The sequence below is a fragment of the Alligator mississippiensis genome, chromosome 6, assembly GCF_030867095.1.
Source record: "Alligator mississippiensis isolate rAllMis1 chromosome 6, rAllMis1, whole genome shotgun sequence".
NCBI lineage: Eukaryota > Metazoa > Chordata > Crocodylia > Alligatoridae > Alligator > Alligator mississippiensis.
The window spans coordinates 4150523-4175356 of record NC_081829.1 but is presented as its reverse complement, the minus strand read 5'-3'; the positions used below and the strand labels follow the sequence as shown (position 1 = coordinate 4175356).

General features: G+C 41.7%; 1 protein-coding gene across 1 annotated transcript; it reads left to right on the top strand.

The window, feature by feature from the left end:
- Window positions 1-1399: 1399 nt before the first annotated feature.
- On the top strand, window positions 1400-24156 carry RCAN3 (RCAN family member 3). Its single transcript, XM_006267983.4, has 5 exons — window positions 1400-1543; window positions 8279-8520; window positions 18815-18988; window positions 19812-19983; window positions 20946-24156. Exons 2-5 carry the CDS (start codon window positions 8326-8328, stop codon window positions 21152-21154), a joined length of 750 nt encoding a protein of 249 aa, XP_006268045.1. The 5' UTR covers window positions 1400-1543; window positions 8279-8325; the 3' UTR covers window positions 21155-24156.
- The last annotated feature ends 678 nt before the right edge of the window (window positions 24157-24834 follow it).

The following is a 24834-nucleotide window of genomic DNA, read 5'->3' as shown; positions in this document are numbered from 1 at the left end:
AGTGTACAAAAACAGTGTAAAAACAATGTGTACAAGTCTGTGCAACACATGCTGATGTCTTCTGGGGCCCGCAGCCTCACCAGATCTGAACAGCCCTGGACTAGCTTATGCCTGAGATCTCTTCCACGTCTCTGCGGTATATGCCTACAATTTCTATTTAATTAACCACAATGACCATGATCAAGTTAGTAAAGGACACTTGCACACACTTTATGTTGGCAGAAATGGACAGCACAAACTTCCCCCTATGGCTCCAGCTGCATTCATCCTTGAAAACAAGCATGTTGTGCTAAATCAAGGACGTCCCTTGGTGTTATATGCAAGTATTTAACTTTACTGTGGTCTTAATTTTAGAAGAAAACAGTTAACCAGTAACAGGAAGTCTTGAACCCATTGCTCCGCCTGAACCGCCAGGGAGGCGGCTGGACATAGAGCGCCTCTGGGCTGGGCTCCTCCTGCCTCCTGCCCAGCCCGGCTCCAGCAACTGCGCGCCCCGCAGCCCCGTCCTGGCCCCGAGGCGCTCCCAGCTCCGTGCAGGGCCTTACCTGGTGCCTCCATCCACCACACACGTGGGCAGGGCACGGGCCACGCTGCAGCTCCCCCGGCCGCGTGTCAGGGGCAAGGGGCGGAGGTAAGCAGCTGGCATTTTCCCAGGGGGTCCTCAGGTCTAAAAAGGTTGAGACCCACTGGTTGGATCTCATGGCAGGACCAGTTTTGCGTTTGGTTAAGAGGCTCCTGCAGCTCCCGGATCCTGCCATTTGATCCCTGTCCTGACACAGACGCTATGAGCGAGGGAGCCGGACAAAACCGTGCCCACAGTGGAGGGGCTCTGCAGCTTGAGACGTGCCACAGCAACGTGGCCCCCCATTTCCGTGGCGCCAAACCTCCCATTCTTCGAAAGGCTCGTCAGGGCGACACGGTTCTTTGGGTGGATCCGATATCTTCTATTAGACCGACTTCAATAATTGGAAAAACGCTTTCTTAGCGAGCTTTCGGGTTGAAAAACCTTTCCCGGATGAAGTTTTTGGGTGGGTATTTATTAAATGGGAGGTGGGGGGAAATGTTCTTTGCAAACTTTCTTGCACACACAGCCTAGGCAGCCTCCCTCACTCCTGACACTCTTTATTCTGTTTTCCTATTACTTCTGCATAGTGTGTGTGTGTGTGTGTGTGTTTTCCTACTACTTCTGCATAGCGTGTGTGTGTGTGTGTGTGTGTGTGTGTACAGGTCACACGTGACCCCGGCAAGCTATCTGTGCAGCCCAGGACCCCACGTGCAGCTCCCCTCACTGCCCCGCCCCTTCCCAGCCCTGCGGTGGGCGGGGCTTGTCCTCCACTCCGCCCAGGCGCGGCGCATGCGCACAGCCCCATACATCCGGGTCCCTCCCCTCCCCTGGCGACGCGGTGCGCGGAGCCGCGCGCATCCCCCCCCCTCCCCCCCGGGAGAGCCGGCGGGGGAGGGGCGGCGGCGGCGGCGGCTCCCTCAGCAGCCGCCATCGCTACCGGCTCCGGGACGGGACGGGCCTGCGCCACGGCCGGGCACGGTGAGTGCTGCCGGGGACGGGGGGCCCCACCGGCATGTCCCCCTGCCCGGGCCCGTGTCCCGAACCCGCCGCCTCGCCCCGTCCCGCGGTCCGGCCTCGGGCCCTGCCCCCCTCCGGCCGCCCGGCTGCACGTGCGCTCCCCTGAGGGCTTCCTCAGCGCGCATCACTCCTTCCCGGGGGATTCACCCCTCTTCCCCGCCGCGCATCCCTGCCAGCACCAAGTGCTCGTGTCTTGAGGACTGGCTCCCGTTCCCCCGCCCCCCGCGGCTCACACCGGCACGTCCCTTCGATCAGTAACGAGTGGTTTGGCAGGGGCCGCCGCCCCCCGCCCCGTTGTGCGCCCACCCCTTCTTGACTCCCCGCGTCTTCTTCTCTCTCAATGCGGGCACATAAACACCTGTCGGGGTGAGTCCGCACATTGCAATCCGGGGTTGTTTGTAAACACGCGGTGAGCTCAACGCTAGAGGTTTTGGAGAAATGTTGGATGATTGCACTATCCCGGAAAGGAGATGTTAACAGACGTATTTAGCCGTAGGCCGGTGAGTCGGCGGTGTTTTTTCCTCGCTGTTGGCTCCCGGTACTCAAAGCCAGCCTAGACGCGTGTTTCTGAGCCGGTGGGACGCGAAGATCGTGTAGGTGGGATTTCTACTGGTTGCCGGATTGAAATAAAATCAAAGTTGTTTGCACTTCAGATGGATGAATGGACAGATCCCTCCAACGGTGCAAAAGCAGGGTTTTGTTTTTATTGTGGTGGGACCAGGGTTATTTGACTGAGTGGGTTGGTGGGACGCAAGGTGCCAAAGGTTGAGAGCCGCTGGTGACGATAAAAACACCGGTGGCCTCCTATCAATTCTCGCCCTGGTGCCAGAGCAGGAGTATGAGGATCTCCCCAAATCCTCACTGCTGACAGTGTGATGCAGCACCTCATAATGGTCTGAAGTTTGGGGGGAAAAACAACATTTTTTTTGGTATTTCCAAGGTGTTTAAGTGTTAAAACAGAATACTATATTTCAGCAGAATAAAGAAATTAGTAAGAGGTTGGAGCGATGAAGTGACTAAGGCGGATGCTTTGCAAGATCCACGTCGTCATGCTGTCTCAGAGCACATCAGGCCACTTAAGGATCTCAATGTGACTGAGAAGGATAGAGACTGAGCACAGGCTCAAACAACACGTTAGCAAAGAATAATTGCCTGGTGATGTGTCACGCACAAAATGGATTTGTTTGTTTCTGCATTTCTAGACTAATTGTTTCATTTGGATGTCGAAGCCCATTGAAGCATCATAATTGCTATTTGATGTTGATCTAGATGATGACTGCAGAAACCCTCATGTAGATAAAGATTGTGATTTGCTTCAAATCGCGATGTGAAGTGGAGTGCGGGAGAGAGCTCTGCTGAGCCCGGTCCAGGGCTCGGACCACTAGACTGTGCTCCTCTTTCCTATTTTTACTAATATCTTTAAAAGACCTTGCCAAATAATTCTCTTGTAAGCTTAAAATGTAACTTCCCCTGGATATCATGTGTAGTGATATTTCTTAAGTAAAATGTATGCATCGTTTTTATTTGTCTGGCCCATTCTAAATTTAGTGGAGCACTCCACAGCTTTGAAATGTTCTGGTAGTAAAATGTAATGGTTACTGCAAAGCCAGAATGGTGATCAAGTACTGATATATATATATTTATTTATTTATTTATTGGAAATTTTTCAAACACAGACACCTTCTAAAAACTAAATGCTAGAATTGTAGCTCTGTTCTGACATTGGAATTGGGAGTACATTGTGCTTTTTCCACAAAAAAAGTAGCGACAGATGCATCTGTGAGCTACTTGACCACAGCCTTTCAGATTTTTTTTTTTTTACATTTGCAAGGAGTGTTTTGGTGTAAGTTATGCAGTGCTGTAAATGTTGCTGTTAGGAGCTTACTTCTTGGTTCATCTAACCACAAAGAAAAGATTTATTAAAAACATCTTTGGCTAGGATAGGCACAAGATTAGGTGCTAAATCTTGGTTCAGCTTGCAGAAGCTGAAGGGAAAGCCACACATGCCTCCGCTGCTTACCACTACTCATGCTTCCTTTTTTATACCATAAAGGAACAAAAACATATCTCTGGTAAACCAATTTTCCTCACTGGTTGAGAGAAAAAGGCGTCATGGCAATAAGATGACTAACTGCTACCATCCTTCATTGCTTCCCTCCCCCGTTGTACTTCTTCCAAAGCATTTTGCAGAGCCAAGCTGTCATTTCACAAATCAGGTAAAGTTTTATAATAATTGGTGGCTGTTATTGCTCCAGTCTGTTTGCAACATGTTGAAGTTCTTTTGTATTTGAAGCCTGTGGGATTGCTTGCAGTGTGCAAGGCTGAGCCTATGGGGGGTGGCTTCTTTGCTTTTCCAGGATCAGGGCTTTGCATTATAGTATCTGCCATTAAGGATCTTAGAATGTTTTACAAAGGTAAGGAAGGAATAACTTCACTTTGTAGTTGTGGGAATGAGGACAATCAAAGTTAAGTAACAAGGTGGCGTTTCAGTTTAGCAAGTAGCAGAATTGGAAACTGTCTAGGAAGTTTCGTTCTAGATAACAGCCTCTTTTTTGGGCAGAAGTGTATACCTCTCTAGCATGAATGTAGCTCATAACGCCTTATATTGTTCAGCCAAAAAATAGCTTTTTCCCCTCTGTACAGGCCCTTATGCTATACATGTAGATAGGATATTGAGAATATTGGGATCATCATTACACAGTGGACTGAGCACAGATCTGCAAACCAGAAGCACCAGGGCTCGTCTCTCAGCTCCAATGCTGGCTGAGCCCTTGGACACTTTGCTTTAGTATGCATGTGCATGTCTTCCCATCTGCAAAAGGGTGGATGATGATCGCCTGCCTTGCAGCAGCAGTAGTGAAAATGAAATGTTTGAAGATGTGCAGTGCTAAATGATCTGTCATAGAATCATGGACCCATTTCAAGGTTGCTTATTATACAGTATTACCAAACTCTGTCAAACCAGTTTAGGCACCATGCAAGGTCACTACGACTTTCAGCCTCTCTCTACTACTTGCATCTGTGTCTGATACTACTTTTTATCTCTGTCTGCATTGTATATTAGCCGAACTACTTCATACTATTTTGAGCCACATTACTGTACATTGTCACATACTATACTGTTTTTAAATTGGATGACATGGTAGTTTGTTGCTTGCAGTCTCTACTTACATTGTTTAGATAGTGTTGATTGTTTTTAAATGATGTTATGTATCCTAGTGACAGTGTGCCTAATTTGAGTTACTCTGTGTTAGCTATACAATTTATTAAAGCACTTGATAACTTCAGTGTTGTAGAGGGTTAGCCATTATTTTGGTTACCAAATCCCAACTTTGTGTTGGAAATTGGAATTTGGCCTAATTCTGAATAGATTGTTCTTGGTGTGTGAGGGTGGGATTTTTATTTTTTATTTTTTCCCCCCCTCAAATGCACCTTTTCAGCTTCTGTAGGCTGTATTTTACCATGTGTTGTTTTTTTTTAGCTTGCTTTACTGGTATCTTTGATCTTAGGTAGATACAGTTTATTTTTCTTGAATGTTGACTTCCTTAAAATGCAGTGCCGCTTATAAAACTTATTAAAATAAGGATTTATAAAAGTAAAAAAAAACCCTGCAAGGATTGGAAATGTAGGCAATGTATTTTAATTTGAAGAGACTTACTGAAATTCTTTATAAATCCTCATTTTCAGAATAACAATCTGAGGCACATCCTTAAAGTGACTTGCTTAAAGAAGCACAGTGATATTTAACATAAATAGGAGTAGGATCCACATCTTTTATTGCTCAGTCTCATGCTTCTCTGTGCACGTGTCTTCCCAGTGTGATGTACCCATATGCTGAGCGAGAGTACATGCTCCCTATTGCTTAGTCCCATGCCTGTTTGTGCACGTCTCCTCCCAGTGTGACACATCCATATGCTGGGTAAACATACCTGTGCACAGTGTCCTTATTACATAGCATAACCTGGAATACTCCATCTCCTTTCCCAGCACCAAACCCTGCAGTGACTCCAGTCTGCAGATTAGAGCTCCTTAAATGCCACACCAGAGGATAACAACTTTGAAGGAGCTGTAGTAGACTGGTCTTGACAATCCATGGAGTAAAGCAGTGGTGTGCTCAACCTTTTGCCATGGGTTGGCACCATGGCCTGACCCCCGTGCACCAGGATTGGGTCCTGCAGCTATCAGTCTGACTCCATGCTGCCCCAGCCCCACATGCCTGGTTTAATGTTCAGGGTCAGGCCCACTGGGCTCCCCACAGATCTGGAAATTTGGCAGCAGAGGAGCAGCAATTAGTGCTGCCACTGCGCCCCTGCAGCCAAGGTTTTGGACTCGTGGGGGAGCCTTTCAAGCCAGATAGCACACCTTTGCAAGCCAGATCTGGCCTGATGGTTGGGGGGTGAGGACCCACGGTATGAAGTACTGTTCTGTATTACCCGTCTGTTGGTGGTTTCCATACTGCTTTTTAATGGCATGAAAAATGGAGAAGAGAAGGGCTGAAGGCAGGGTGTAAGTTCTAGTAATGACTTCATCTTTCTTTTTCATCCTCTTTGCCTTCCCCCAACCCTCTTTCCTGCCTTCCTTTTCTTCTGTATCAAGTTAAAATTCCTTGACCTTTTTTAAAGCTCTGAATAGCTATATACCAGTGCATATGGCACGCTGTCTGTTAGCGGTGTGCAAAGCAGGCAGTATTTGATTCGGATTCGGCCCAATTCGGGGGACAGTGATTCGATTTGCTGATTTGGATCACTGTCCCAATTCGATATAGCTGAATCTGAAGATTCGAGTCTGATTTGGAGAATCAGCGATTCAGTCATAGACACAGCTTTACATGTGGGGTTTTTTTACATACCTCGAGGTACCAGGTGCGGCTCTTGAATGCAGAGATGGTGGGGTGGACGGAGCATCCCACAGAGCGCAGGGGTGGGTCCGCTGCTGAGCATGCGGGGGAGAGGGACCCCAGTTGTCCTCCCAGACCCAGGAGATGTTAGATGCCAAGCCGGGTGGGGCAGGGGGTCCCCCACGCGTTCCGCGGCAGACCCGGAAGTGGACTGGAAGTACTTCTGGTACACTTCTGGGTCCGCCACTGAGCACACGGGGGACCCCCACCCCATGCGTCCGTGGGATTCTCCATCTACCCCACCATCACAGCGTTCTCGAGCCACCTGGTACCTTGAGGTACGTAGAAAAAACATGTAAAGCTGTCTATGACTGAATCATCGAATCTCTCCAAATCGAATTGGAGGGTTCCGATTTGATCCGGAGAGATTAATGGGTCTTCAGATTTGGAGATTCGGCCGCCAAATCGGGTGGAATCTCCTCCAAATCGAATGGGCAACTGAGGCTTCACGCAGGCCTGCTGTCTATCTCCTGATGCTCACCATCAATTTACCTTTTCTGTTTTCATGCCAAGTATTAACTTGTATGTGTAGACAGGGTTAGTTATATAAGGTCTTTAATGCTTTAATGTAAATTGTGATATTAGCATTTGTGTATTTGAAAAGGTCGGTGTTTATTTACAAGTGTAGGGAGGGGATGAGCATAGAACTTAGGTGCTGCCGTGACGGAGGATGTTAGAAATACTTGGAGAAATAACTGTGGATATCAGATACATTTTTCCTTATTTCCAGAAATCATTTCTTCCTAAAAATACAAGGAACTTAGGGTAGTTAGTTCTTATTAATTATATTACTGATTTTAAAAGTATTCACATGAGAGAGCATAGATTATTTTTCCCCATATTGGTTACAGTTAATGGCATTTTTAACTGACTGCTTCAAAGTAATAAGTTGAGCAATTAAAATTTCAAACCAAATAATTGCTGAAGGCAAACATTGTCTACCAACCTTTCCAGTTTTTTACACAAATTTAAAACCCCAAAACAGATCACCAAATGGTTTGCAAATTTGCATGCCTCGTGTATATTAATATTTGATCTATACAATGATGTGATAATTTCCTCCACTTCTCTCTTTCTCACTGCAAGTGTTGCCCTTTATGAGCAACACTTGGCAAAATGTTACATCAAATACAGCCTTTTGTAGTGTCACTCGTATTCTACATGATACCCTGTTTGTGTCACATTTTATTGTCATCTCCACACTTAAGGGCAGCATGTATTATTCTGTGCAGGCAGCTTTTAAAGCTAAGAGTAATTCTTCTATTCATGCAGTGCTTTTTGTAGAAGATGCTGTTTTCTAATGTCTGGAACAAGGGGCCATGGAGTCAAGAATTTGAATTCTGAGTCTGTTCATATTTCTGCCATTGATTTGCAAGGACCTTGGGCAAATTGCCTAATCATACTGTGTATCTGTGCTTACTTTTACAAAATTGAGATGATACATACCTGAGAAGTTTTTGAAGCTTAATTTTTTGTAAATTGCTTTGAATATTCATAAGACTTTGCTCTTGGATAGGAAACTGTTCGGGCTGTAAGAAATTGCTAATGCTTAATTTTTGTCAGAATGAAATACGTTAGTTTCTGTTTATCTAACTGGATAGTTTCTCTCGTTCCTTTTCAGAGTTCAGACAGGTGAATCTAAGGTTTACAAAAATGAGATGATGTGCTTCTGTACTGTGGACAGGAGGCAATTTTCAAATTGATTTCTTTTCCTATATAAAAGTATTCATCTCAAAGAAAAGTGTAGCAGGAAAATATGATTTATTGGCAAATAATTGGACTGTTTCCTCTCTGAACAGATTCCTGCTGGAAACCCTGGAACATAAAGAGTTGCTTTTGGCAGACAATGCTAAGAGACACTATGAAGTCCTGGAGCGACGGCCAGTCAGACCTTTACAGCAGTGATCAGGAAGAGGAAGAAGAGATGATCTTTGGTGAAAATGAAGATGATTTGGAAGAGATGATGGATTTAAGTGACTTGCCTACCTCATTGTTTGCCTGCAGCGTACATGAAGCTGTGTTTGAGGCACAAGGGGAGAAGGTAAGGGTACTTATGAAGTATAATGAGTTATATGAATGTTCTAGGTAGGAGTGTGCCTTGTTTAGATTTGCCAAGTGATACTACTTGATTTAACGGGGAAAAAATGAAAACCTTTGCCAGTACAACCAAATTGGAATTGGTGTTGCTACCAGGCAGCAGGTAAGAGTAAATCTCTGGCATGCAGAGTGGTAGCATGGCTGTGACACTCTTCACAGTATGTCTGTGTGCTACTCTTCTGAGCAGGATTTAAAATTTAAATCTGGGATGAAAACCATTGTTAAATACTGTGGTATTTGTTCTCAATAGTCATTGGCTGATCTTAATAATTAATGGTATTTTTGGAAGTGGTTTGCAATTTCTGCTGCAGAGCGTCTTTTTCTGAACCACTAACATTTTTATTTAGTCAGATTTGTAGTTCTTTTTTGTTTCCATTGACTGTCAGGAAGTATGAGTTAAAAAACCAAAAACCAAAAAAAACACCCCCAAAAATTATGGATTATTTGTGGGTGATTCATATAAGGGAGGAGAGTTTGATTTTATAACTTCCTTCCAATTTTGATTTACAACAACATTTGCAAAGCCTCTAATTCTCTCCTAAATTCTGTATGTTGCCTGAGGGAAGGTGATGGTATCACTTGAGAAACACTGTTCTGGAAAGCAGGGGTGCTAAGTGGTGCCCCTCAAAATTAAGCTGAGGGACAGCAAACTGCATTCCTAAAGTAGCATTCATAGCAAAGAAAGCCAATGAAAGTCTGCTGAAGACACTTACAGGAGTCCCCCTGCCCTAGCTACAAGGTACAACAGATAACTATCAAAGTCATCAAATAAGATATTACTCTTGTCACCCTAGGTTTTGGCTGTTTAAACTCACTCTTCCTTCTTTCCCTTCTTCTTCTTTCTCATACCTTTTGTCTTCTCTTCTCTCTGTCGTTATAAGGAAACTTCTGCCAAAATGCACTTGTTGCAGTGGGGTCTGAAGCTGGGCAGATCTCATACAGAGAGTGTTTCTCAGTGTAGGACATCAGCATTGAGAGTGCTCTGCCTGTAGCTCTCCTTAGACACCTACAATTTCCAATTCCTGAGGTGAGGATCTGTGGAGCAACAGCTTAACAGTATATGATCTGAATGCAGCATATAACAGTATTACTTTCCTTTCCAGAGTTAAGGGCTGTTGTATCTGGCTCATAATTAATGGTGCCAATAAAGTATCAAGGTGATTAGGGATGTCTTGGAAAAATCTGCTTGGTTGTTTACTTTCCCATAATAAATAGGGGGTTTTCTTTAATAAATAAATAAATAAAAATCCATTAGTAGCTTTTTCATTGTGGCAAACAACAGACAAATAGGTTTTGCGTATGGATGGATGTACTTTAATGATAGTTTTGTGCAAGGGCAGCTTAGATATATTTCTAAAAGAATTAAAATTCTGATTTTAACCTGTCACACTTCTGCCAAAACATCCTATTTATTTATATCAAACACGGAGGTACTGGCAGATTTCATAAGCTCTGAGAGTGGGAAATCAATTATATCTGCACTTACTTGAAAAAAAAACAAAGTGAAGAATTTTTAGTAGCTTCTTCTGTAGATAAAGTATTTTTATTTATTAAAAGTAAAGTAATATAATGGCTCAAGTACATGTCCTCTCTTTTCTTGGTTCTTGGCCACGTTGGGTCACTGGAAACTACGTAGTATGTCATGAGGTAGGTGATGCCAGGTCTATCCACAAATCTAAAATTCAGATAAAAAAAGATACACATCCAGAGGTTCATTCTTCAAAAATGTCTGTCCATAAGATATTACAGGTAAAACTTAATTACCTGAATATATATGCAGGGAAGGTTCTTTGAGTAGATGTGATATCTTTTATTAGACCCACTGAGCAGTTGGGGGAAAAACGTTCTTCGCAAGCTTTTGGGCACAATCACCCTTCTTTGGGCATTGGGAGTCTGCTGTTCTGAGACTCCAAGGAATGCAAGAAGCTAAAAGTGTGGCAGGATGTCACATATAGTGTTGGAAATACAACACCCCAAAGGTAGGTAGTCAGCATTATCCCCATTTCTTAGTTAGGAAAACTAAGGCATAGATATTGATGTGGAAAGTTGATCAAAACCATACAACAAGCCATGTTTGGAATAGGGATAAGTTTTTAAAGGTCCCTGTAGTGAGACTGCTACTTCTGTCCCTGTATCTATTAATTTCTGTGGCTGATCAGTGTTGGAGCCACAGTGAAGGATTCTAACCGTCTTGGTAATAATAAATGTCTATTTAGAGATAGTTGGAAGATGGCTTTTTTTTCCCCGCAGAAAATTTTGACTTTTTGCCGGAAAATCAAAACCAAAATAATTTGCTTTGGAAATGCTCTTCCCCTTTTCCATGTTCCCCTTTTCCTCCATAGGCTGTGCTCTCTTGTTGGTGTACATCTACCTTGATGCGCCCAGGTCTCTACCCCTGCAGAGAGGCAGTGCATCACAGAAGATGCAGTGTGGCAGGGGCGCTTGCTGGGCCAGAGACAGGAATGGGTTTGAGGCAGTCGAACCACAACTCCCAATAGCCTGTCATCTCTGGATCAACATTTTTTTGATGTGTGATTGAAATATTTGTTCTGAGGCTAAAACTCAGCTTCAGTCTTCACACGTTTGTTTTTCATAAAAACTGAAGAAAAATTCTACAGAAAGAAAACAGGTTTTAGAGCAGTTTTATTTATTTGATTTATATGGCACTCTTCCCAATGAAGGCTTAGAGCAGCTTACACTAAGAGAACAGAGCCATTTATAAAACAGGAGAACAAATAGGACAAACAAAAACAATAAAAAACTTAAGGCAACTAGAGTATCAACATAAAACAGAATCCTCCCCCCCCCGCAAACAATATCCCAGCCTAGCTGTCTTTGTTAAATGCCTGCCCCAATAGGAAGGTCTTACAGTACTTCTGAATGATTTTCTTGCATATCATCTTTTTACCATCAAAGCAGTTTGCTGGAAAGGTTTTTCTGCTAGCCCAGGCTTTTTGTATGAAATGTTTGCTGTTCATTCTGAAGCACTCAACAAAGATGCATGTGCCACCACCGTAATGCTCCCATCTTTGGACGGTGGGCAGCAGTCACATGGCATATGTGTAATTAACTGAGCTATGACACGAAAAGTAGATGGCTGCAGGGATGCCAGAGTACTGTTAAGACTTCTGGGAACTCTGATGTCTATGTACAGCAGACAAACCCTCAGGTCAAAAGACCTATAGGCAGTAAACAGCATGGAATTCAATTTATCTGCCCTGATAAAATGAAGGGCTGAGCCATCCTCTCCCAGGTGTGAACATCTCGTTCCAGGGAGCCTTGGCAGATCATCAATTTTTTTTTACAGCATGGCTTAAATAACAAACTTTCACTGCCCATTAGACTAGAGTCGGGGTTAAGTCTCCTGTTCCTAAGAAAGGAGAAGGACAGTGCAGTGTAGGTATGTGTACTCAGCATGGGCTTCTGTCCCCAAATAGAAACACAGCAAGTATTCTAGCTCTAATTTTAGGCTGAGTTGCTTAGAGGGATCACTTTTAGCAACAGTATTGTTGCCTATTAAAATATTACACTGGCGTTTTTGGCATCTTTTTTATAACTCATAGTGAACTATATTTAGCCCGTGAGGTGAGGATGATTTTATTCCTTATTCTTTTATTCTCTAAAGGACACTGAAAAAGAAGAAAAATCCTAAAAGACTATGGGCCCATGGGTAGAAGTTCTGTTAGTTAGTGTTCACTATCAATTTCTAAAGTAATGTGTCTTCTTTTGCACTTCAGATAAGCTACATGAGGTCTATGTCTAAAGTAACTTTTCAGAGGAGCCAGTCTTCAAAGCTGTGTCCTGAATAAAAACAATAATTAAGTTAGTTCCCTTCATATATTTTTGTAAGTACTAAACCACATTATTATTATCTGTCCATTAGCACTTTAATTGTTAAGAGGAAGGGCTCATCCATGCTGAGGTGAGACGATTGTGTGCACGTGGCTCTGGCTAACAGCTTTCTGGAATGACTTCCTTAACCGGAATAGAAGACAGACAGACAGACAGACAGATGGACGGACACCAAGTCATTCTTCATATTGGCTCTCTGTGCAAGTTAGGTGTAATCTTATCTCTGTCTGTAATGACCAAGAAAACCATAGAACCCTTTCAGCGGCAAGTCTCTGCTTGCTTTTGATCCCAGTTCCTTCCAAGTAATTTTTTTCCCCTCAAGACCATTACTTCTAAAGGAATACATCTTGGGTTTTCTCGCTCTGCATTTCCCCCTGTGTTAAGGGAAATAGTTTGTAAAAGCATTTTTAAAACTCTTTCTGGGAATGCGATTGTGCCAAAAGAAGGGAGGATAACTTAAATTTCCTTTTTTGGAAATGGATTTAGTGTGTCCTTAAACCAAGAAGAGTGAATTCAGATAGGAAAAAAAGGACGCTAGCCCCTTTTTTCTGTACTCAGCGAAGCTCATAATACACTGGCAAAACATGAAGCCATTAAAGAGTTCCTTGAACGGAGGGACTATCCCTGCACTGCTTGTCCCCTCTCTGCTCATTAAACAGCCTACAGAAGCAACTTCAGGGGGTGGGAATTTCAATCTGTACACCCCAAAAGTCCTTTGCTCCTTGGCCTCACCAGTATTAGTTGTAGTGGCAAACAAAGCTCATCGTTCTTCCAACCTATAGGAAAAGTTGAGCTACGTTGTGCCTGCTCTGTAATGGCTGACACCCTAGGTTTCTAGAAAATCTGGACAGTGGCTGCTCCCTGCTGCCTGTTTTTCTGTGAATCATTCTTTGGATACAGTGGTGGTCCGGGGTCGGAGATGTTAGAAGGCATAGAAGAGTTGTTTTTTACTCCTTGCTAATGGAAGATATTTGTTCTTAGCTGCTGCTTGTGCCGATGCCATTAAATGCTATAGGCTGGCACATGCGTTGCGTGGAAGTCATTTTGCATTCTAGTGAAGCATCTTACAATTATTCCTCCTGGTGCAGTGTACTGTGTTCCCTGCGGATACTGCAGTAGCTACAAGGACCTACCCAGTGGCTGTCACTGTAGGATATCTACAATATGATGATTTGTTTTGTTTTCTTTAATCCTCATTATCATATCTCCAGTAGCTGCCTGAGCCTTTATCCTGTAAGCTTTATCAACTCATATTATTCCAGATTTGTTTACTTTATTTTTACAGCATTTGCTGCCTCTGTGTGTTTCATTTTACACCCTGTGAAAATGTTGTAACTTATGAAACTGGCATTTCAAAAATCATTTACATACGAGGTCAGCCCGAGTGAGCTCGATATTGAATTAGTTTTTTTGCCTCTCTGCATGCTTTACATTTTTCTTTTATCACTAGCTGCTGTTTCTTACCTCTAAGCCCCTTTGCAATTCAATTTTAATTGCCCTTTCTCAATTACAATATATTACAGCTACCGACCTTGGAGATCCTTGGTGCTAATGCCAGGAGCTCTGGAGCTGAAAGCTTGTAGGGGGTTAATGACATTACAAATGTTTCTATTTTTGGCATTGGGTAGCCTCAGGCATCCACACAATAGTATTTCCTTGCCTCATTGACCCTAACAAGGGCAAATATAGTGGGGAGAGTTCTTAAGACCCTACTGCAGAGAGTAAGCGAAGGGAAGATGCAGCCCCTCTGAAAGAGGAAGTCACAGCCACTTTTATGCTTTTCTGTTGTTTGCATCTACTTTATCACTGCTTAATGCATTTAAAGTCAACCTTACAACACAAACTATAAACATTTATAAAAATATGTACTATTGAAGCAACCAGAAGCCAAGAACCAGAAACAGGTAGACTGGCAATGAATCATAAATCAGAAGTGTATACATAATTTTTAAAGCAGCTTATGGATCTGTACTGGATAAGGGAGGGGATGTTATATAACAAGAGCTATTCCTCTAGCAGCCTGCTATAATCACATTCCTGTGGCTGTAAGAGAAAAGGTGCCAAAACAAGCCTGAGTCTTTCGGAGGCAGTGCTTATGTTTTTCTTTTCCCTTCTCTTGGAGCGATCACCACCCAGTTCATTAGGTGTCGCTGCCTTCATATTGTTGCATACAGTTGCTCAATTGAGTAGGAGCATGGATTTTTGCAAGGTCCAGGGGCAGATCAGGAGGAGGTGGGGTGTAGTATACACTTGCATACCCCTTTTGATTCTTGCTTTACCCATACTGCCTACTGACTGGCAGCGGCATTTCTATTCAGGCAGTGCTGAGAGAGTCAGCTGATTTCATGGCTCATTATAATCTACCCTATAACTGCTAATCTCTCTTCACTCCGTTAGCCTCTCTCCTTTTTAATGGTCTTGATGTTCTGCTATTCAAACCATCTTTTCTTCTGCAATTTTGCTATTTGTTACCCATTCCTGGTGATGTCTCTGTTCTATTTCCCAGCCCTGCAGATTGTTTTTAGCTCTAGCTAAAATCCTTAACTTGGGTGGGATAATATTAACCCCAGATGTAGAAATGGCTGACAGTGAAGTGTTGGAGGCACTGTCAAGACACTCAAGAAGACCAGATTTTGTTTTACATATTTGAATAAGAAATGTACATTTAACTATAAAGACTACAGGACTAATGAAACAATATCTTCTGACTATTTTTGCCTAATTTGTTGTAAGTTTTATACATAATCTAGCAAGTTAGTGGACATTTCAATACATTTATATTTGTTTTTGCTTTGATCTTAAACTGAATAATGTAATATTAGACCCCTAGCATACTAATAAAACTCCTAGTTTCTGTTTAATTGGAGAAAAATGTGTTGTTCATATATGACAATGTGCTATACCATTTGCACCCCCCTTTTCAGAATCCTAGATCAGACTGTGTAGGTCCCTGGAAAAGCTCATTTCTAGCTATCCGTTGGCACTAATTTCTGCTAACAATGAATTCAGTGATTCACAAATATAATTATATACAAGTCATCAGTGGACAGAAATACATTGTTATTAGTGTATTAGCAGTTTGCAAGCTGATTTAGAGAGAGATTGTCATTTGTATCTTTTGAATTGGACCAATATTAAAATATTTCTGTTTCTACAGGGAGTACCTTTTAAAATATTACCTTCCTTCTCTATTTTTAACTTGTGCATGTTCACACACGACTGTAGATACACCAGTAGTTTCAGTACTTCTTTTTACCTTTTCATAATGTAGTAAAAGACCAATTAAGAATAATGCTAAAAAGTGTGTGTGATAGGGACTTTCTGACTTATTTCACGCACGTCTGTGTGATTTGTCACCATACACATTTCACTCTTTCCATGCAAGGATTTCACTGCCTTATCTGGTACATGAGGTTAATGTATGAAGACATGCTAGCTCTGGAGCTAATGACACTTGGATAATTGCTACCATGTGAGATTATCTTGTGATGTATTGGTCAAGTGTGCCTTCAGAATGCAACTGGAGTTCTTATATAAAATCACAAGGCTTTCTTTTCAGCTAGTATATTATAGGATAGCATTAGACTTTTTTTTTTCTTCTCTCTCTCCAAGTGTAGTTTGTGAGCCATATCAATTGGCCTGTCAGCAAGCTCATCTAAGCTGATTAATTATGGTAGCCAAGACATCAGTTTAGAACAGGTCAGAATTGTGTGTTATGTCTATAAATGGAAAACTTATTATGCAGGCTTATTCTTAATGCTTGGAAGAACAGAGCTGCTTTGATGTATTACTTGGCTTTTATCTGTTTTATGAAATTCTGCTTTGTCAGCCTCTGGACATACATTTCAATGACTTGCTTTACTTCTGCCTGCATTTTTTAAAGGGTGGATGCACAGCAGACTCTTATGAATAAAATGGAAAATATGCTGTGTGCACGTATTGAAAATGCATCTAAAAATTGGCTATTTTGGTGGGGCTTTTAGGGTTTATCTCATCCATCTTTTTTATTTTTTTCATTCTGACTTTTCTAGTTTGTTCAGTACTTGTGCAAGGTGCTATATTGACACACCTGGAGTCTAAACACCAGCAGACTATATCCGGATTAAAATATAACAAGCTTTCCTCCTTATGTTTTAGTGGTTACAACTGTAAACAAACACTATGCACGGTATTATATGTGCACACGTATTTTGCACAGGTGGATACAAATATAAATATTTTAAATATGTTTTGTCGCTTTTCATCTGTAGCTATCCAAAGCACTTTACATAGGTGAATAATGATTATTATTTTCGTCTTATTGATGGAAGCATAGGTTATACGCTATTAATTTGAATTCTAGATATTAAACTTTTGTTTTAAAATTGTACTTTCAGGTACTATCCCTGCCTTAGTCCTCTTACCAATTTTTTGGTGTTGGTGACATTTTCCTTTCTGTGTTTCTTTCCAATTTTGCTGTGTTAACTCCACCCAAATGTATTGCAGTAACTACATAGTCGATTACTTAGTGAACTATTTTATTTCAGCTTTAAAAAGCAAAGGCATAAATTATATACTTACAGAAAAGGTTAATGTGCAAAAGAGCGTATGCCTCTTCAGAATTTTTACTCAGTTGTAACTGAAAGAGTTTAATCATGGGTGTTAAATTCAACAGAAGGAAGTTTAAAAAAAATAGGACGTGACAACTGTTGTTCCTAGAATTAACTTTCCCAAGGTGACTTAGGCCGCATTTACACAAAATGTTGACCGCGCAGTAGCTCGTTACGATCGCACAGCAGTGCTGCACAGCACAAAGCGTGACGTGATGCTACTGCTCAGTAGCAACGTGTTACTGCAGAGTCGGCACCACCAAGAAACCGTTCGGGGATGCTACTGCGCTTTAATGCCAGTTACTGCGCAGTCATTTAATGCTTGGGTATGCACGTACTAAATGACTGCGCAGTAACAACTGTGCAGTCAGTCTGCTGTAGACACAGCCTTAGTGATTAATTGGTAATATTAGGAAAAGAGCCCAGATCTGAATTTTATTCCCCCCCCCCCCCCCCAAGTCCCAAATTGAATCCACTTAGATCATAACTTCACCGTAGCCGTGTAAAATTAAACGAGTGGAAAAGACCAACAAAGAGTTTGGGTTTAACTGAGATTTTGAGGGTGCACATTGGTGTAGAACACTTGGCAATTCTTTTGGGACATCTTGCCTCATGAAAGAACTGTGCATAAGTGATGGTATTTAGCAAAAATGAAAACCTGTCGTAGTTTTCTGTCTTTTGAATTATTTCCACAAAGACGTAGGATTTGTGTGTTGAGGACATGGTGTTTTGTAGCCAAATGCGTTAACAAATGCTCAGGAAGGGTCCTGACAATGTATAATTAATGCAGAAGTCATTTCTCTTAGCTTACTTTCCTTACTCAGCAGCTGAAGGGCCCATCCAGAGCTCCAACTACTTTGATAAAATTGCCAAACATTACAGCACAGTTGATAAAAGGCTCGTCTTGTAATTCTAATGCAGCAGCCTATAAAGAACAAAAAGCCCATGTTTAATCCTGGAAAAAAAAAAAATTTTATAACATTTATTTATTGTATTTGTATCTAAAATATGTACAGATCTGGATTCTTGCACATTGGAGGATTAGAGAATGGTAACAAATTTGTTTTCACGATGCCATTCTTTTTAAAGCCTTATCAAATAAGATGTTATGTAAGACAGGATTCAGATACTCTACAGAATGTTAATTTAATTAATTTTGTTCTGCTTGGCAATACGGTCCTGTCGATAGAAAATATTGTGACCAGGAGTTAAGGACAAATTGTTTCTGTTCCTGACTAATTTCATTGAGTCTTGTTGAGAGTTTTGAAAAACAACTAAATTGCTCTGTATTAGCATCCCAGCTGCAAAATGGGATTATTACCTTTATGTAGCAGTTCAGAGATCCTTAAGAGAGAGATGCTTACCAAGTGCAAATATTTTTTCAGCTCTGCAATTTTGGATAGCTGTCACTGGATGGCACTATATCGAGCTCTGTATCCCTTTGTTCACTGAAGTGTTAAATTGAAAAGCAGAGAAGAGGCAGTAAGATAAGGCTGTACAACACTACATTCACTTAAGCGGGATGTCAGGGACCGATAGCATTTTCCGTTCTGGAGGAATCGTAGAGAAGTATGGAGGGAAGGGGTTGTGTAGTCCAGTCACCTACCTGAGGCAGAACCATGTCTATCCAAACCATCCTATACAAATCTATAATCTAATCTTTAATAAAACTACACAGTCAAGGAAATGGTTTATTTTTTAAAGAAAATTACTTGGGGAAAGAAACTGAAATTGTTTTTCACTGAATGAAAATCTTCATTTTTGTTTATTTAGAGAATCTTTTTATTTCATCTCTAGGAAAGATTTGAAGCACTTTTCACAGTCTATGACAACCAAGTTACATTCCAGTTGTTTAAAAGCTTCAGACGAGTAAGAATAAACTTCAGCAATCCAGAGGCAGCAGCAAGAGCGCGGATAGAACTACATGAGACTGACTTCAATGGAAAAAAGCTGAAGCTTTATTTTGCACAGGTATGATGAAATATAAAACATGGTCTAAAGGTTTTCTTTTTTCTGCTGTCTTTTATATGGAGCCGTGGCCTCATCCCCAGTAGAGTTCTGAAGTGACCTCTGATATCACACGTGTTGTCCTCCTCTCTGCTTTAATGGACATGCACGCATCAGGGACTCTCTTTTTTTCTTTTTTTTTTCTTTTTTCCCCATAGCTGCAAATCCTACAGATCCATAATTGGCTGCTATGATCACTCTTAAGTGGCAAAAAGCTTCCCGCCCCTCTCAGACAAAATGTACTCCTTTTCTTTGAATGCATTCCAGAACCTCTTCTCTGCATATCCTGTATCTGTTTATGAATTTTCTGTTGGATTATGTCTCAGCATGTGGTATGTATGTTGCCAAGGTCATTGTCACCGTAAATAAATAATAATGGAAAGAGGTTTGGGAAAATATTGACATTTGGGAAAAAAACACACATTGCAACTAGGAGAGACCTTATCCTGTTGTATTGTCTTAAAGAAAGTGGGATAAACTTTTGTCACTTGTAACTTTTGAAGCTAGGCTGGATAAAATGCTAGAAATATATGAAAAACCATCTTAAATGATTAGGGCAATGCCCCTACAGATGTAGTCCCAACCTTTTTTGGCAAGCATGCCACAAATTAACCCTGCACCCTCCCCAAGTGCCATTCTGATTCCTTTCCCTTGCCTCATCTGCTGCTCTGCTTTCTGCTCCCTGTTGCACTGTGCTTTCTGTCCCCTGCCACCTCTGGACTAGATCGTCTAACAGAGAAGAGACTTGATGTTAGTGGTGTTATCATGGTGGGATTTAATTTTTTAGGTCCAGATGTCCAGTGAAGTGGGAGACAAATCCTATCTCCTTCCACCACAACCTGTCAAACAGTTCCTGATATCACCACCTGCATCTCCACCGGTTGGATGGAAACAGAGTGAGGATGCCACTCCTCTTATAAACTATGACTTGCTTTGTGCTGTTTCCAAATTGGGGCCAGGTAAGACTGTTTCCTAGTATTTTGTTGTTCACCATCACTAGTGTAACTAGAAAAACTGGCATACAGATGCACACCTCCCATGTCCCTACAAGGTTCAAATAAAATAGTTCATTACCTCTTTTGCTGGATTGCCAGTTCATTTGAGAGAGTTTCCACAGTTTAGCAGTGGATTTTGATGCTCTTGAGTTTCTTCAATTTTGCTATGGAAATAATCAATGTATAATTTACATAACAAAAAAAAAAAAGGGGGTTGGGGAGAGAAGACAAGAAAAGGGAGGAAGGTTTATTCAGTTGAAATTCCCTTTCCAGTTAGTAAGGTACCAGTCACTGCAGTATTTAGTTCTGGACACCATGCATCTAAAGTATCAAATCTTCCATTTGACCTTTCCTAGAGCTTTTCTCTTTGTTCTCCCCTGAAAATGGAAACTCCTTTTTTTAAGTTCAGGGCATGATATGCTCTGACCTACTACTGATTTACCTTTTAACTTGTTAACTGGATACAGCAATAACACTGCTTACCTTGTGAGCTGTGAATTGAGGCTTCAAGTTTGCAAAGCACTTTTCATACATTTTTGAAGATGCTGAAGAAGTTTGTAGGGCAAATCGTATCATTTCAAGTTTTTTACACCACTTAAATATAACGTGGTCAGCTATGCATGCTTTAATGCTGCACGTACTTCAGAGGAGCAGATGGAAACTAATTTGTAAATAGGTATTATTAGTATTCAAAGAGTACCATGTACCATATACACTGGTAGTATGTTTCAAACCATGTCATGCTAAGTGTTAAAGACTTGTGGAAGGAGACCAAATTGAACATGAGAAGGAATTAAATTGCTCTTTGTTAGCACAATTCAGTTAATATTCACAGTAATAATGTTTTGAGTAAAAGTTATTTAGGAACTTTTTTTTTCTGGGGGTGTTGTTGCAATAACACTTTCCTTTTTTATTATATTTTCTAGGGGAGAAATATGAACTTCATGCAGGAACAGAGTCTACTCCTAGTGTAGTTGTCCATGTTTGTGAAAGTGAAACAGAAGATGATGATGACATGAAAAATCCCAAACAGAAAATCGCGCAGACAAGGCGCCCAGAACCACCTCAGACAATACTAAATGAACCTAAAACATTTGATTGTACACCAGAGGTAGGGGGTATCATGCACCGTTAAGATCTTGTGGTGATATAAGCAGTGTCTGTAATGAGATGCTAAATTAAGATGTGTATTGATGTCTGCATTGCTGCATTATATATGGCAGTGGCAGATTTTACTTGTAGGTAGTTCTCTCTCATGTTAAAGATTTTGGATGCCAATATTTCAAACAGCACTTTAATTTTAAGGACTAACTCCCCCAAATGTAGCAAAATCCAGTGAATTTAAAATAGTGACAAAATAGGAGGTTTTTCATGATATTGTGTAGCATGGTGCACTAAATGCTAAAACAATATCTTAAAGTAACCATCTGTATATTATTTTCAAAATAGTTTGTTGTATAGTAATCAAACGTGGCTATCTTTTGTATGGGGTGCACTGATAGAGATTTTTGGGGCCGATACCGATAGCCGATTTTTATGGAGGCATATCGGCCAATACCAATCTGATTTCCAATATGCAGCCCAGCAGCTTGAAGAGCTGTGTGTGGCTGGTACGTCTGTTGTGATGGAAGGAGCGTGGGTGGGGGGTAGATCAAGGACCCTGCAGTGAGGGAGGAGTGGGACGGGCTGGGATACGTGCTGCCCAGCCGGGGCAGGGTGCAGGACGGAGCCACAGCTTGTCTGAGGGGGAGGAGTGTCTCCTTCCACTGCGTGCACCCCAGGAAGGCACAGGAGGCGCATGCCCCTGAATCGGGGTGGGGCGGGCTGCAGCTGCAGGCTGGAACTGGGGCAGCGCCAGCACCAGGCTCTTCCCAGCGGGGGCTGGGCCAGGCTGCACTTAGGGTGTGCAGCAGCAGCACTGGGAGGGGGATAATGGGGGGGGGGCTCTAGCCACCCTAAAATTCGTTGTAGCCCCCCTCCCAGCACCACCACCTACCCCGAGTCCAGCCCCAGCCTGGAGCTGCAGCCCACCCCACCCTGCACAGATCTGGGGGCACATGCACCCCCCTATGCCCCTGTGCACTCCCAGGGTGCACGCAGCAGCAGGAGCTTTCTCCCGCTCCATGGCCCCTGGATGGGCTGCGGCTCTCTCTTGCACCCCACCCTGCCCTGGCTGTGCAGCACCTGTCCCAGCCCCACTCCCTCCCTCACTGTGAGGGCCTTGAATTGCCCCCCATGCCCCTTCTCTCCCCCCTCCCCTTCCACTACAATAGACATACCAGCTGCACATAACTCTTCAAGCTGCTGGACTGTGCTCTTCGCTGCCTACATGCTGTGTTGCAGCTGCCTGCATGCACGGGCATTTATTCGCCAAATTATCGGTCACATCAGGCCGATTTCCGATGCATTCAATTTTCTTTATATCAGTGCCGATCCGATATCGGACCAATGTATCGGTGCACCTCTACTTTTGTACTAGTACAACAGCTTCAACTAATATATTGAGTATATATAAGTGTAATATACAGTGTATGCTGAAATTCCTTTACAGGTAGTAGTCTGTTTTGGGATGAATGAGAGCAGACTGATCCATTTGTGAACCTGTTCCATTTATCTTTCTCAGAAATGCCAAATATTTCTTATTTAAAGGTACCTGTATGATTTGACACAAGGGGCACATACCTGTGCAGAATTATATGCATTTATGGTTCTGCTAGTTACTCCTAGAAAAACAAGAGGCAGATGGGAACCACCGACCACTTAGGAGGTAGACTCCTGACAGCTTCTGCCTCCAAAGCTGCTGCTGCTGCTGTAGTATGATGTTACACTGATTAGGATTGTTTGCACTGACAGTTAATTAAAACAGAAAAAAATTGGAGTAGGTAGGGTGAAACGTGGTTTCGCGTATTGAATGTTTAATCTCCAGTCTTTAAAAATGTTATAATATTCCCCCCCTATTCTGGAGACTCTCTAATCTAATGATCTCTGCATTTACATATAGTGTACGGTTAAATGGTGTTTGGGAATATGAGGTCCAAGGTGAGTTTTTACTTGAGGTTTTAAAGCTTGCTTCCTTTATATATTTCTTTTAAAGACAGTCAGTTGCCAGGGTGGCTTAGCCAGTCCCCACCCTGTTTTTATGCAGTTTAACCCAAATTTACGTTTTTTATTAAAACCATGGTATTTTTCATGGCATCCTGTATGTATGATAACTCATCTGTGACTTTGGAGATAGGATGCATCTTTTAAAATGGACACCTGTGGTTTAGTGAATTTGTGTTAAGTATTTCATTAGGAGGAAATATGCCTCAGTATAGTGGCACATGCTCCTATAGTTTATGCTCTTTTATAAACTACCTTTTTTAGTCTACACAGATTCATCTTTTTTGTATTAAAAAAAGCTAAATTGTTTGTGAACAAACTAAGCTACCTGGGTACCTATTTGATTTCTGTACATAAATCACTCTGAAATTGGCCTTTCCCTGATCATTTAATATGTTTCTTTTTTTAACTCTGTATAAAGTGCTTATTGAACTCTGCAAAGTATTTTGACTTGATTGTCAGTGAAAAAAAATTAATGGTGATGAATTGGTGTTGGCGCAGTAGATAAAAGCTTGGTATTGTGCCAGCTATTGATCTTTTCTTGCCATCAGCTTCAGGTTGCAAAATGGGATCCTGCAGGCAGGTCCTCATTCTGGAGGCAGGAATCACAGATATTAAAAAAGAAAAAAAAAAAGGAAAAAAATCTTTCTTCTTGTGTCTTACCTGCATAGGCATACGTTTATGTGACTAGCTGATGAGCCATTCAGAGTCTGACTTTTCTTTTCCACAGTGCCCTGTCCAGCCATACAGTTTCAGTGTCATCAGTTCAATTTTTGTGCACTTTAAAATGCCAGGAATTCATTGTGGACTTTGTCGTGTTACATTTTTGTTCGTTGTTCAATTTCTTCCCCATTGTAAACATTGATATAAGTAGGATAAAGTGGAAAACCTTCAAAAATGCAGTTTTATAAAACAGACTAATTCAGTCATGTTGTTGTGAATGTATCTTGTATAAAACGTATGACAGTTTGTGTTTCAACATAAAAGATTCATTGTGTAAAAAGTCATAAAATAAAAATAAAGCCGTGCCATTCAGATATTTTCCACTAACTGTAATAGATGTGTGCCCACTTGGACTATGTAACTTTGTCTTTTTTTAGTTGCTAGTATTCTAACAATTATGCATATTTAAGGATTTTGGGTTGCGATAGGTTTTCCCGTCAGCCGGTTTAAAAACAAATGAGGAGTGAAAAAACACTTGCTGACTTCATAAAATTACCTTGAATTCAGTATAAAATTGTCCTCCTTCTGAAGCTCTAAGCTCCTTAATAAAACTGCCAGGGAGCATTAATAACCTGTTAGTACATACCTTCACCCATTTTTAACCCAGAAAAAAATATCTAAAGCATATGGCAAATCTTTTTCTGTGAGGATGTATCTTTTTACCCTAAAACTGGAAACTCTGCCCACATCCCATTTCCTTGTGGCTGATGAGAACACTCTTGGAAAACATGTGAAGTCCTTGTTGTGGTGGTGTTTTAATTAAAACTTTCTTCAGCTGGGTTGGTCAGGCAAGCCGATACTTCTGTTTGCAGCAGAATTCAAGGTAACTTTTTGTCAACTGTCAAATTTAAATGTCTTCCATCATGATTGTGGAAAATAAGTTATTCTTAAGATAACTGTAGAAAGAAAAGAGATCATGGTGAAAGATATGAAAAAGTGCATCTGATCATGCAAGCCAAGATGCTTTTACACCAAGTCTAAAACACCTGT

What these genes read in the sequence shown, in the direction of transcription:
- RCAN3 (XM_006267983.4), top strand. Translation starts at nt 8,326, where the DNA reads ATGCTAAGAGACACTATGAAGTCCTGGAGCGACGGCCAGTCAGACCTT. An exon ending in TTGAGGCACAAGGGGAGAAG is followed by an intron (nt 8,521 to 18,814) that starts GTAAGGGTACTT and finishes TTTCATCTCTAG; the next exon opens with GAAAGATTTGAAGCACTTTT. An exon ending in TGAAGCTTTATTTTGCACAG is followed by an intron (nt 18,989 to 19,811) that starts GTATGATGAAAT and finishes TTAATTTTTTAG; the next exon opens with GTCCAGATGTCCAGTGAAGT.